Source organism: Leuciscus leuciscus (genome assembly GCF_965113295.1).
Source record: "Leuciscus leuciscus genome assembly, chromosome: 20".
NCBI classification, from domain to species: domain Eukaryota; kingdom Metazoa; phylum Chordata; class Actinopteri; order Cypriniformes; family Leuciscidae; genus Leuciscus; species Leuciscus leuciscus.
This window is the reverse complement of record NC_138744.1, coordinates 29338780-29353531: the sequence shown is the minus strand read 5'-3', so window position 1 is coordinate 29353531 and position 14752 is coordinate 29338780. Positions and strand designations below refer to the sequence as shown.

The window sequence follows — 14752 nt, the reverse complement described above, 5'->3', positions numbered from 1 at the left end:
CTCAGACTGCATCTCTGCAAGCATTGCTTTCGTTTTGAACGTATTTGCATATTAAATACACCCCGTCATATCTTATCCATCTGTCCAAACGAGCCGAGCTTCGTTTAAATCTTTAACGAAAAACAAGAGCAGGAATTCTTGCGCAGACTTCATTATCCTCTAAAAGCTTATACTAGTGCGTCTTAATATTTAATAGGGACCCAAATAACACCATAAAAAAAAATAAAAAAAATAAAAAAAAGGAAAAGTAATGTAAATGTATACGGAAAGCTGTTGTAGACTTGCCCATCAAACTTCACGGATGCATTACCTGTTTTCACTGCAGTCTAGTGTGTGTGAGGAGGAATCAATCATAGAGTTGATGTTACTTGAGATAAAATGTCACGGGTTATTTTCAGGGAGAAAGAAAAGGACTTATTTAGCTCCAATTGGTGCGCGCGCTTTTGAGCATGATATAATATGAACTAGCCTATGTGTGTGTGTGTGTGTGTGTGTATATATAGGCTATATATATATATATATATATATATATATATATATATATATATATATATATATATATATATATATATATATATATATATATATATATATATGCCCGTATATATATATGTGTGTGCGTGTCCTCTCAAATAATGTAGGTTATTATTTAGTTTGATTAATAGCTTTTGCTTAGATTAACAACTTTTTTCAATAAGAAGAAAAAAACACTCAAATCGTCACTTAGTAAATGAATGAAAATTCAATGCTGAGCCAGATTGGGTCAGTCACTTGACCTCACGTCTATTAACACACACACGCCGACATTTGCTCGCTTATTGTCTGACTAATTTAATTTCACAGAACACTTATTTTCCAAACTCAAGTGCATGGCAAAGGAGAAGGAAAGGGTGAAAAAACTTGCCTGATAAAAGTCTAACTCAATTTAACGACAAGTACCTTCATCTGTAAATGAAAGCAATTATGCGGCCCATATTATATTATGTTGGCCGGTCTCAAGATAGTCATCAATCACCCGCAATCGAGCTGTCACTGCGGGCAGATTCGTTTCTTGCAGGCAGTTTTCCAGCTGGGGAAAAGAGAAGTACATCATCATTAATTTGACTGTGACCCCGGGGCTTCTCACATGTCTGAACCTGGGCTTCTCTAAGCGAGTCAGCAACACACCATGGTGCACCTACACTTTCATCACTCTCAATGGTGAAATGAAGACCTTTACATGAACAGACATATGCACAGACTTTAGATAGATAGATAGATAGATAGATAGATAGATAGATAGATAGATAGATAGATAGATAGATAGATAGATAGATAGATAGATAGATAGATAGATAGATAGATAGATAGATAGATAGCACTTTTATTAAACCTCGCAAAACATGTTTATAATGGAGATTATTTCTATTATTTCAGTGATAAAATATTGAACTCTTTACAGACGTACAAAAAATAAAATAGTGCACTTAAGTATTGCGCTTCCAGGGTCCTATGTACTAAAATAAATTCATATTAAAATTAATATCTCATTTGGAGCGCGTTATGAGTTTGAATAAACTGCTCACAATACAATTTCAATCCACGAGAAGGTAAAATACGTCTAATAATATCTGAACTATGAGTTTTCGAATTTTCTTTCTCAGTTTTCTAACAGGTAAATAAAAAAAGTGTAAGTGTTTATTAATGTTGGCAAACCACCGGATTATGTATTGAAATTCTGATAAATTGAGATGAAAAGGCGCTTGATAAACCGATGTATTGTCACATTTTAGTATTGCTATCTCTTTTCAAAGCTCAGTTTAATTGATAAGCTCAATTACAAGCCCATTGTGCCTTAAAATTCCACCCCCACCTCCCTGTCACTCGTTGGGATTTTTATCCAGAGAAATGCATATTAAAGTTAGAGTCTGGTCATTTTGACTGGGTTTCTTCTGACGTCAGAGCCACCGGCGTTTAAAACAACCCGCATCTGGGCTGACGTGTTTAATACTAGTTTTTATAACGCAAAATATGTATTTCTGACATCAAAGGCGGAAATTCGCCAAATGCTTTACGATGTACGCGGCAGTGCTGTAGAAGTTTAATAGAGCGATAGGAGAGAGCATCCAAACTGGGCATCTATTGAACATCCTCAGGAAGGCGTTTAAGCAAATTAAACATGGTAGTATTGCGCTTCGCCCTATAAGCGTCCGGCAGCTTTATGCTTTACCAATCAATCGGTACAGTGAAACACAGCAGACCTGCAGTCTCGCCTGCTTTCGGGGAAACGGGGATCACTCTACAATGTCCTATCCTCAATTCGGATATCCTTACTCTTCTGCACCTCAGGTAAGAGTCGTTATCGCGCACTTATTGTTGCATTGATTCAGATTTTTTAAAATGTGAACTTTAAAGGGGAAACGCGCTCACGTGCGCTGCGGGGTTAAATGCGAGTGATAAAGACACAAAGATAAAGGTTTAATCGGATTTCTGCGATGCAATTCAGGGCTTCCCTCTGTGCTTATCATTTTACAAATCTACTAACACGCGTTCGAGTCACAGACACATGCAAAAGTGCAGATGTGATGACAGGGGGAAGGAGGACAACAGTTGTTTTTGGCCATGATCCATAAAATGCATTGTCCTGTGGGGGCTGACTGTGGGCACTGCCAAAAAATAAATAAAAGAACTTTCACAGGAAACACACATTTTTCCGAGGTATGCAGGTTGGTGTTTTATTTATCCTGTGACATTTCCAAATCATTCCAGTTCCTCATGACCACCAACTCTTTGACATCTTGCTGCGAGTCGAGCACCAGGTCCATCTCGGATTCGTCCGCGCAGACGCCCGTGTACTGTCCCGTGTATGAGAGTAGACTGTTGGCCACCGCCAGGCACGAGCTGAGCTCCGCCGCTGCGCTGGGAGTCTACGGGAGCCCGTACACGAGCAGTCAGGGCTATGGGAATTATGTTACTTATGGAGCTGACGCCTCCGCTTTCTACTCTTTGGTGAGTTTAAAACATATCCAATTATACATTAGAATAATAGCATGCATTCTAGCAATGAATCATGATGTTAAAATCCCCGCAATTCTGTATAACGAATGTGTAACCTTATATTTCATTAGTAGCCTACCTATTGAATAAATGATTACAGAACTGATGCATTTGTACAGTTCAATTTTTATAATATATTAAGTCCAAGTTTGACTTAAGGATAATGGCATAATAATTAGCATAATATATTGCACCTGAAAACAATGTTAGCAAGAACCTTATTATCATGACAAGAATCATAATTGTAAAGTTGAATCGCATGAATGTCATTACTGACAGGTCTTGTGTTTATTTTCAGGGAACATTTGATGCCAAAGATGGAAGTGCGTCTGCGCATGCGGGAATTACACAGGCTGCCGCATATTACCCATATGATCCCTCCCTGGGACAGTACCAGTATGACAGGTATTGAATAGCGGCCTTCATTAGAGTCGTCTGATTGCCAATTAACAAGTGCAGGACTCAGTTCATTTGGATCAATTTCATAGGCCGCGTTCAACATATTGATGGAATAATTAGCGCAATCACCCTATAAACGTACAAAAGCATTTAATGTATATTTTTCAATAAACCAATTTCAGGTCACTTTCTTTGATGCATATTTTATGTTATATCATGCTCTTGACAGTTTGCCCTTCAGGGTTTCCCCTGAAGTGCTTTAATGGCCAGATACTTGGCCGGTGCAGTCTGTGTGCACTCGATCAAGCAATTTGTGCGCTCTGTTATGCTTCTAAAATAAACGCGATGCATGGCTTATGGAAACACCATAAAACATAAAGTCCTTGTATTTCTATGCACTGCAAACACATTTGCATGAACTTTTACCACAACAACATACGTTTATTTCTTCCATATCACAGATACGGATCTATGGAAGGAGGAACTAGAAGAAAGAACGCCACACGCGAGACGACGAGCACGTTGAAAGCATGGCTCCAGGAGCACAGGAAAAACCCCTATCCCACCAAAGGAGAGAAGATCATGTTGGCCATCATCACCAAGATGACCCTCACGCAAGTGTCCACCTGGTTCGCCAACGCCAGAAGAAGACTCAAGAAAGAGAACAAGATGACATGGCCACCAAGAAACAAGGGGTCAGACGATAAGAAATACGATGATGATGACGAGGATGGGTCACAAGAAGATCAAATCAAAAGTGAAACCAATGATGACGGTCAGTCCCATTATATTCTTCACAAAATCAAAATGGGTCTTTTTTTTTTATTTTTATTTTTTTAAGTTAAACTCTTTTTAAGCCTTGAGCTGTCTGGAAAAGCGCCAGCACAAACTTTTAAAAGTCTGGCGAGAGGCATCACAGTAAAAAAAAAAAGAAGAAGAAAAGTTCATTACATTGGAAAACTTTTTTCAGAGTATTAAAATGTTCTTCACATCAAGAGTTTATTTAATTACTTCTTTAATAAATATACTATTTTCAAAATATAGTATTTTATCGTAAAATAACTTACTATTTGCTAAGCGTAATATAATGTAAAAACTATTTCATGAATGATATTAATCAAAGTATTAGCCTTTTGTTTCGGGTGTGTGTTTTTAAAATATTTGTAGCAATTTATAAGCTTGTTTATTGTTATCTCTCTCGCTCTACATTTACTTCCCATCACTATTTTTTTTTTTTAACAGAGAGCAAAAGTCGAGAAGACAAAGAACTTCAGTTGAGTGACTTGGACGACTTTGACACCATCGAGTCTGAGAGCTCAGAGTGTGAACTCAAACACCGCTTTCACATGAACGCGCACATGGCGACCACCGATGATCGCATCAAAGAACCATCGCCAAAACTCTCCATTCCCGGTCTGCTCGAAGCTGAGCGCGATCTCACCAAAAGCTGCTTGAAATCCACATCCGAAGACTGCGAACACGACCTTCGACACGTCAAAACGTGTTTCCAGCAGCAGGGCCATCCATTACTGGACAGCAAACCCCGCATCTGGTCTCTGGCCCAGACCGCGACCTCGTTGAACCCGACAGAGTACTCCTCATGTATGCTTAGATGTCAACCATCACCCTCCGCCTCCTCACCTGTAAACGGCCTGGAAAGACAGCAGGATTCACCTGTTACGACTCTCAGAAACTGGGTAGATGGAGTTTTTCACGACCCCTTGTTCAGACACAGCTCCTTAAACCAAGCACAGACGAACACTACAGTTTCTTGGACCAACACGACCAAAGGCTCAATCTTAGAGACTGGAGCCCTTGGACGTTCCGTAGGCAACAGCAACGTGATAAAAACACAGCAGCAAGAGGCCAGTAAGGACAGTATGACATTTCCAAAGGGGGTGAATAAAATATTCTGTTCCTAGCACACCAAATGACCCTCAAAAGCGAGGAGGACTGTTTGGAATAGCCGTTTACGATTTTCAGTTTACAGACGCAACTGATAACAAATGTCAGACTGTGAATCGATGGGCCCCAAATACGTTTTGTTACATAAAATTATTGCGCTGTCATGGGAAAATGTATGTATTTATTGCTGTGTTTACATCTCACTGGCGATGGTCCAACAAAAGGGATTGGTTTATATATATTTATTGGTTAGGTTGACGCACGTTCAGATTATGTAAATTAACAACTGAGTTTTATGTTCTGAAAGATTGAAAAAAAAAAAAGAAAAAGAAAAAAAGTTTACAGCCTAGTTTGGTTTCGGCTTTTATTGTTATTTTGGCATGCATATGTTGCTAGTTTTTAATGATTATTCTTTTAGACGAACTCGGACCTTGTTACAACGACTCACAAGTGTCACTGTTAAGAAAGTATCGCACAAATGCACAGATCTCCTCGAAACTGGGGAATGTTCAAATCTGCTCACTACAATAAACGGTCAATTTTCCGAAGCTTTTGTTCTGTGTATCGATCAGAGTCGCTGTCCCTGGTGCTGAACAGACGCAGCATTATTCCCGATTAAATTCACCTGCTTGGTTAAATTTAGGGATTTAGGCTTTATTTTTAAGCTTTATTTGTATTTGTCACTAAAGGGTTGAAGTCACACAATGGAAGGATTTTTATCCTGCCGTAATTTAGCACCATTAACTATAGGCTACAGATTTAAGTTTTTTTATTTTTTTATTTTTTTTTTAGTCATTTCATTATGTCAAAGTAATGGCATAACAATACAAATGTCCCGACTGTCCACTCTAAATAATGCATATGATGTTCTCCACAGTGATTGTTTCGTGTTTACTGTGTTTGGCTTTGTAATAATTCCTCAATAACTCTTTATCATTCCCTCTCGTCCTCTGATGGGAGAGATGAGGCCCTCAGGAGCCATAAGACAGCGCTGGATGAGCTCCATTAACCCGCCATAACCAGCCTGTAATTGGGATGTTTTCAGTCATCATTCACTTCACTCTATTGATTTCTACTCTCTCTCCCTCTGATAATATTATCGAAGCACCAAATCCTTTACCCTGACCCAACACTTGAGATGGCCTGAGTTATCCAGACAGGCCGTTTATTTGGTTAGAAGGCGAGATCATTCGAAATGTTCATCTTGACACAGACCCCTCAATTTGTGGAGGTTCTCTGTACTCTGAGGCTTTTTCACCGGGGCGCGTCTCTAAGTGAAAAGGGCAAGAGAATTAGTTGGTCGAGATAAAAGGGCAAAAACACGCAGTCAAAGGCAGGAGTTGACAGTGATGGTGAAAGTGTGGCCCCTGGAGGACTGGGGTCCGTTGAGAGGGGCTTCAGTGATGAATTTCAATGTGAAAGCCAAACGATTGAGATCTTCTCCCTGGACAAAGACATTTGAAAAAACGTGTTTTGTCTGTACAACGCACAACAAATGGTGTTGATGGTATTGTCTCCAAATAAAGAGCATTATTTTTCACACACACACACAAAAAAAAAAAAATATATATATATATATAAAATGCCAGATTTATTAATACTTAATAATTTACTCATAAAAATAAATTGTATATTATTAATAATAATAATGTAACATTATAAGAGATTAAGATTAAAAAATAAATATTACAGAGCAGAACGCAAAATATCAAAGAAAAACGGGGAACAGAATATAATACCATAGCACATCGAATAATATATACAGTGTACACGAATATTGTTTCAAGAAACTTTCCTATCGTAAAGCAGGGTTTGGAGAGGGAGAGAGATATGGGGGCGGAGGAGGTGTGATGGTTTGACTAACTCATTCAGGCGTGTCAAACACACACACAGAGAGAGAGAGAGAGAGAGAGAGAGAGAGAGAGAGAGAGAGAGAGAGAGAGAGAGAGAGAGAGAGAGAGAGAGAGAGAGAGAGAGAGATGATGCTGAATTAACGGCGCTTTTACATAGAAACCGAATCAAACTGTAATCAGCGACGCGTTATTTTTCATTAAGCGCCTTTGACAGCAGCATATTCAGACTCGACAGGGGACACAGGGACCCCTGAAATAAACTGCTCTCAAAACACAGAACCATAAGATAATTCCTTAAGCTCCATTAACAACTCTTAGCCCCAGGAAATAGAAAACATCTCCAAATCTAAAAGCTTTATCGACCTGCGCAAACCTCTGCTGATGGCTCCGTTTTTCCCCTTTATTTATATATTTATGTCTCGTCTTAAGGGACGGGGACGTCCAGCGGTGGTAATAGACTTTAACAGAACATATTAACTGAATAAGGAGGAGAAAAAGGCGAAAAGATTTAGATCTTTCACTGACCAATTAGTGTGTTTTATTTGTTCACTGGCTCTGTCAATCATCAGATTTTATCTACTGTGTTTTCTTTTCTTTTTGTGTTTCTAACAACCACACAAAAAGTTTCGCGTTACACGATTTACGAAACATTAACAAAATAAATAAAAGCTACTGTATGTTATTATAGGACAGCGTTGAACATTGGTGTTGAAAATACAATACAATTCACATCATAACTAGTGATAAATATGAAGCGTAATCCACCTATGTGATGGGAGGAGATAACACATGGATCAAACAGGCCCACTTCAAGAACAAAAATAAAGCATGTTGGACATCAGATTTCACAGCTCTTAACAGAACAGACGCTTGTTTATCAGACACGTTTGTCCACATTTCCCTCTGGACCCCAAACTGCAGACCTTTAAATAAGAGTGACACACGCGCACCCCTGGGAGCAAAGGACACGGTAAATATATTTGCACATCATTAGTAGCTCTCTAACACTGGCCCACGCCTGTGTGTTTTCTGTCCTGGCTGTATCATCAGTAACATTTGGTCTTAATTAATCTGGCAGGAAGCTAATTAATAAAAAGCAATTACTGTATAGTTTTACTGGCCTCAACTGAGGTCTGGAGAGTGAAATGCTGACACAGAATACAGCTTGAAGGTTGGCTCTAAACTGCAGATCTAACACAGTTGTACATGCTACTCAAGCCATGCAATTCTAATTCGAATTAGTATTACAAATTACAAATAAAAACTACAATTAGGTTAAATTTTATTGTGTCCTCGCTACAAGGTAATTATACATTTAAGTATTGAGTATTAATGACGTATTGGTTAGAGTTAGGAATAAGGTCTATGGTTTGGGGTTAGTTGCATGCAATTATGCATAATTTCCTGTTATTATACAGTAAACGTGTAACATATGTAATAAGGACACTGTAAAATAAAGTGTAACCAAAAACTGAAATGACAAACAACCAAAAACTGTGTAAGATTTTACCATGTTGCATTCCCCACAATAGGTCAAATTGTGAATATACTGTATATTACCGTTGTTTCTCCCATCTAATGGTTTTGTGCCGACATCTCATTCAAATACAAATATGCCTTTTTAAAGTGTTTCACATTATTTCTTTTCCCCTTTTTCTAATCTTTGTGTATAATGACAAAGTGGGCAAACTAAATATGTTTAATCTTGCATTCAGTGTCACAACTGTTCTATCAGTCAATATTAATCACACATAAAATAGCACATGCAAAAGCCATTTGTTTTTCCTGCGGCTTTAAAATTGCATTTAAATGTCATTAAAGTTCACTAGATCGGCTAGAGTAATAGGCATCGATGCAGTTGCAGAGAGCTTATCGGCTGCTTTCTTCCGTTAGTCACTGCGGGTAAAAGACTGGGTCTGGAGGGCAGATTTGAGGTGGTCTGTTTGATATGCTTGTCCTCACTCACAGGTGTCACAAACTTCCCGTCGGCCTTCATAGACCAGCTCACACAACTCTAAAGTCACTCCAGAGGTCACATAGCTGCCATTGCTGGTGTGATTTGCACTCTCTGACTGGCCTGTAAGAGCCTCTCTGAGCTTTGAAGAGGCTGGATTGAGTGTTAGCCAGTGTTATGTGCTCATGTGACTGAAGGAATTCACTGTCACTTTGCCAGATTATCGGACCTGAAATATCACACAGACTATACCTACATATATTAAGGCTAAAAAAAGGGCTCATTGTCCGGGGCCCATATGAGTTAACAGAACTATGCGATAGAATGAGATGAGATAGAATTCACACTCCAAAGCAAAATGAATACAAAAAAACGCATGAGGCTTTAAAAAGTATTGTTGAGCCTTTTTGTTGAAAAATAATATTGCTGTGCCCTGTACAGAAAACAACTATTTCATGTTTAACACTCCATTGACATAAGTTGTGGCATAATGTTGATTACCAAATAAATTCATAATAATAATAAAAAAATATATAAAATAAAGGAATTGTTAAAATATGCCTTTATATTTGTCATTTTCCTTCTGTAAGTATTTTTTTTTTCTAGATGTTATCCATGTTTTATGTCTAAATGGCATGCAAGCAAACAACCAAATAAAGGATTCCAAGAAAAAAAAAAAAAAAAAAAAAAAAAAAGGTATTCACTTCCTTCCTGTCACATAAGGCTATCAACATCCTACCCCTACTTCCAGGAAGCATGGCGAAGGCAAACCCTCCAAAAGAAAGGTTATTTTCATGTTACTAATAAGTATTTTTTGTTGACATATATATCTCTACATAATAATGAAGGTCTCTAGAATCATCCAAACAAAACAAATCTTACAAGAGAAATATTACATTTGCCGGTATATATATATATATACATTTTTTTTTTTTAAACAATGTAATTTTACTCAGTTTATTTATGTTCTTAGTCCACATTTGGACATTTTTAGTCCACAAAATGTATATATATATATATACTAAATAGGTTTTTATAAAATACAATTACAATTAAAATAAAAAACAGTTTTTTTTATGTAAAATTCACCTTATAAAAGATTCACATTTCAAAATTTTATTCATGGGATAACATGGATAATTTGACATGGTTTAGTGTAAGATTTTTTGCCCATATTTTGGTAAATGTAGTAAAAAAATAAAAAATAACTTTAACGAGTGGCTGCAGAGCTCTAAAAGTACTAAAAGTTTAAAACTAAAAGACATCTTTTCACAAGTTTTTCCAGTTAGATTCATATCTACATCTTATGAAATCACAATTATAACAATAAAAGTTACGTTTTGTCAAAGTTTAGCAGTTTTTGTACTAAAAAAATAATAATATTTTTTCAATAATGTTTCATTATGATTGATCAGGGTGTTACAAAGAGAAAGAGTCTTTAGAGTTGATCACTTATTTCAAACATCTGTTTTTCATATAATTCTACAAATGTAAGGTGTGCCACTTCATTTCTGTCTATGTGTGTTCTGTGTTGTTTCTGATTTTGAGGATGAATTTTGTCCATTGACAAAATTCATTTGATTCTAATCATAATATAACATTATTGAAAAACAGGGGGTTTTTTCAGTACAAAAAAGGCCTAAACTTTGACAAAAAGTAACTTTTATTGTTATAATTGTGATTTTATAATGAATACAACTGGAAAAACTTGTGAAAAGGTGTCTTTCAGTTAGTCAAATAGCAAATAGTAGAGCTCTGCAGCCATCTACTGGTTAAAGTGATAATTTGTTACTTTTAAAACTGCATTTTTTAGCAGCATTTTCCAAAAGATGAGCAAAAATCTTACACTAAACCATGTCAAATTATCCATGTTATCCCCATGAATGGAAGTTAGAAAAGTGGGTGAAAAAGACCCCGAACAGCGCAAAAGGGAGAAATGGATTATAGGTGCAGCTTTTTGGGGTTCGCATCAAATGTTCTTTGACTTTTATACATAATAAATTTGTTTATGAATAAAGATTGATCTGTTGAAAGTAGTTATTTTAAGATAGGAAGGTCACAACGTGCCTATCTTAGTGTCGGATGCATAATCGATGGAGATAAGCTTCAGTCTATCTGTATATGTGTGGACAATTACTATGTTTATCTATTTCTTAGCCAATGAAAATTCCTCAACCTGAAGCAAGGATGTAGCTTAGACCTTGGTGAAGAGTATAATTGCTGTGATCTGTGAGCGGCTTACGAACTCCTTGTAAGTCTTGAAGCTGACTTCAGCCTGATGAAACTGCAAACTATCTTCAGTAAAACTTTTCTTTTTAATTTATTATAATTCTGACTCTGGGTCTTCGTTCCTCATATCTGGTTCTGGGTATCTGAACCAGACTGTAACTTTGACTGGGTCCCTTACACTGTAGACTGGGCTCAACTCATTTTGAATCTGGAATATTCCTTTAAAATAAGATAAAAACAACAAAAGTCCTGATTATGAAAAGGAAATAGAAGAGGATAGCATAGATTGATGTCTACAGGATGAGAAAGGAGTGCAAGATTGTGGTGTAGAGTTGTGAGCTCTCGTGAATCGTGTGAAGAGTGCCGTGAACGAGTCTGCCAGTCAGAACATTAGAAGAGCTTCTCCACAAGCTCAAGACAGAAATCCTGCACGACTACGTCTGTGCACTAATAAAAAGGTCACCCGTCTTTACCAGAAGTCGTCATATGCTATTAAAGTATCCAGAATTGTGGAGAAATGTGGAGAATTATTTTAAATCCACGCTTCTTTGTGGTATAAAGCCCAGTTTAAAACTGTTCTGATTGGATTACATGAGAGAAAATACAATTAAATCAGCACAAGATCATTGATCGTATATAGTCCTTGAGATCATCATGCCAGGCACATCTCAACAAGGTCCAACAAGACCGATTCAAACACATCTTTTGATTTGTCAGAGGAACTTAGTAATATTTCCTTACATTGTACTGCATCAGTGTTCTTATTCCCCTCGTGCCCGACCTCTTGTTTTTATCTTTCGTTTTACAGAAACACACATGCCGCTCTTATTTGTATGTACTGCTGATCTTTTGCAACACAATTGGATACGGAGGCAAAGGTCAAGCTTAACTCTCTTATGCCTTTCATTGACGAATGAAAACAGCATATACTATTGATCCATCCTAAAATGATGTACATAAATCTGAGAGCTCCACACAATGCTGCCTGACCTTTCTCAATTACCAAGGTGACAAAAAAAAGGCCAGAGTGATGCTTACAGAAGTTTGAGATGTTGATTTTCCCAACCCTTTGACTGCAATCAAACAAACTGTGCAAGTTTAACTGGTTCGTTTTTTACATTTAAAACCTAAAAATAGTTGTTATTATTATTGAAAAATAATTCTCTGAAAAATAAATATCAGTGAAGACTTTACAATGAATGCACTGTGTGCATTGACAACTGGTGAAGTACAATAGGAGAGTCTTTTCAATTCTTCAAATACACTTAAAGTGCCATACTTAATGGTTACATTTACATTTACTCATTTAGCATCCAAAGCGACTTACAAATGAGAACAATAGAAGTAGTTAAACTAACAATAGGACAACAATATGCAAGTGCTATGACCCTTCCCAGTATAATCTAACGTAGTACATGCACTTTCTTTTATTTTATATATATAATATAAGAGAAAGTGTTAGTATTAATGGATCAAGTATTGCCGAAAAAGATTTCTTGAAAATGGCTACGGACTCAGTTGCTCTGGTTGAGATAGGCAGATCGTTCCACCAGCAGGGTTATGTTCTGTTTTATTAAGTTGTTTTTTCTCTGTTCTGGTTTGCCTGTGTTCCCTTTGCTTATTAGTTTCCTTTTGGCCTGACAGTGGAACGCGGCTAATGTTAACATTGTTGTGTTTCTATGATTATTATTCTTGTTATCTCCTTCATGTTCCTGGTTTGATTTGTGATTAAATACTTTTTGGGGGATATTCCTTCGTTGTGCACTTACTGCAGCCACCATAACATGACATAACACGAAACCTATACATAAAATGGATTTATCAGCCGTCCGCCTGCTCTGTTTGGAGCAAGAACGGCATAATCTCGAGGACCACACCAATAACTCTTAAACCTGGCATGCCTTATCCCTTCCCTGACCACTCCGTGTGTGTTTGTTACGTTCGTGGAGTGGGTGCTGGCCAACAAAAACTCGCACACGACCGTCGGCCTCATGGATGAGGACATTGTCAGCCACACTTCAAACCCAGAGCCCAGCCCCCACTCTGCACAGAACTAATGGCAGAGCCCACCGCAGATGTGGAGCCTGAGCCTGTTGCAATGAACAAGCCTGTAAGCCCGAGCCCGACGAGAGGTCTGACCAGGTGTGCGAGCCGGCAATATCATCTGTCTCGGCAAGTCTCCGAAGATCCCGCCTAGCCTCCCTTTCCCACCTTCTCAGCCTATAACAGCAAGTTCCTCTGCCCCGTCTCAGCTGTTTCCCGTCAGTCCCTCAGCTCCTCCTCTGTTGAATCCACTCTGCTGCATGGATCTGCTTCGGGTCTTCCAGTCTCCAGCTCTGCCTTGGCAAGAGGATCCCCTGGCTCTGCCTCCAGCCACCGAGCCCATCACTCCCCCTCAGGAAGCCAACCAGTCAGCTCCATCTTGGCTCCTCCTGGAACCATCGTCCTTATGGCTACACCGGGCTCCCTCGTTTCTCTGGATCCATCATGGTCAGACGTTGCTCTGCCTGCGCCACAAACTTCCGGTTTTGTGACAAATTTCTATCCCGAGGTTACCTTAGTCAGCCGGATCTGGTCCGTATCCAAGCCAGATGGTGGACCTGCACCTAGAGAAGACCACAACAGCCCTGAATGTCAATGGAAAACATGACAACTAGATGAGCACTAGAGATTTGTTGAAGGGTAATCCAGAATCGTAATCCAACAACTGGCAATAGGTCAAGAACACAGGCAAACCATTCAAACATAAAACACAGTCAAAGGGGCAAAAACAAAGAAATCCAAGAAAAACAAGCAGAAGATAAAAAAAAAAACAAGATACAGGAAAAGCAGGAGAATGCTCAGAATTGTAGTGCGACACTAGGCAAGACTTCACAAAGAGTGACTGAGTAAACCAGGCTTATATAGGGTGAGCTACTGTTACATGGATAATGAGACACAGCTGAAGACAATCATGGATGATGAGACCAGGCAGTGAGTTATGGGAAATGTAGTCCTTGATTGAGTGACATTAGTCTGGGGTAGAGTGCCCTCTGGTGGCTATCAAGGGCACTCCAGCTGGTGATTGTGACAGATCCTCTGTGAAGACTTTGTTGACTAGACAGCCATTAGCACAGATCTTCAGTGAAGACAACGAGAACCAGACAAGTCCTCTGCACAGACCCCATGGCCAGCTTCAGCTTCACCTCTCTCCATATGCCGATGTGATGTATCCCAATCTTTAGAAGGAACTGGCTGAAATATTTTGAATGATATCAAACCACAATCTGATTAATGATACAGCCTGGAATTAAATCACACAATGTTCATTCATCTGACCTGAGGAGAACTGATTCCCCGACGGAGCCTGGTGTCTCCCAAGGTTTTTATCTCCATT

General features: G+C 38.4%; 1 protein-coding gene and 1 long non-coding RNA gene across 2 annotated transcripts in view; one reads left to right on the top strand and one right to left on the bottom strand.

Moving 5' to 3' along the window:
• Positions 1–14752, bottom strand: part of LOC309484259 — a 159585-nt gene that overhangs the window by 8988 nt on the left and 135845 nt on the right. The window lies entirely within an intron of this gene.
• irx4a (iroquois homeobox 4a) lies at positions 1985–5871 on the top strand. The gene is made up of 5 exons (XM_082148854.1): positions 1985–2328; positions 2749–2988; positions 3335–3441; positions 3897–4210; positions 4678–5871. The coding sequence occupies exons 1-5, from the start codon at positions 2284–2286 to the stop codon at positions 5355–5357; spliced, it is 1386 nt and encodes a 461-aa protein (XP_082004980.1). The 5' UTR covers positions 1985–2283; the 3' UTR covers positions 5358–5871.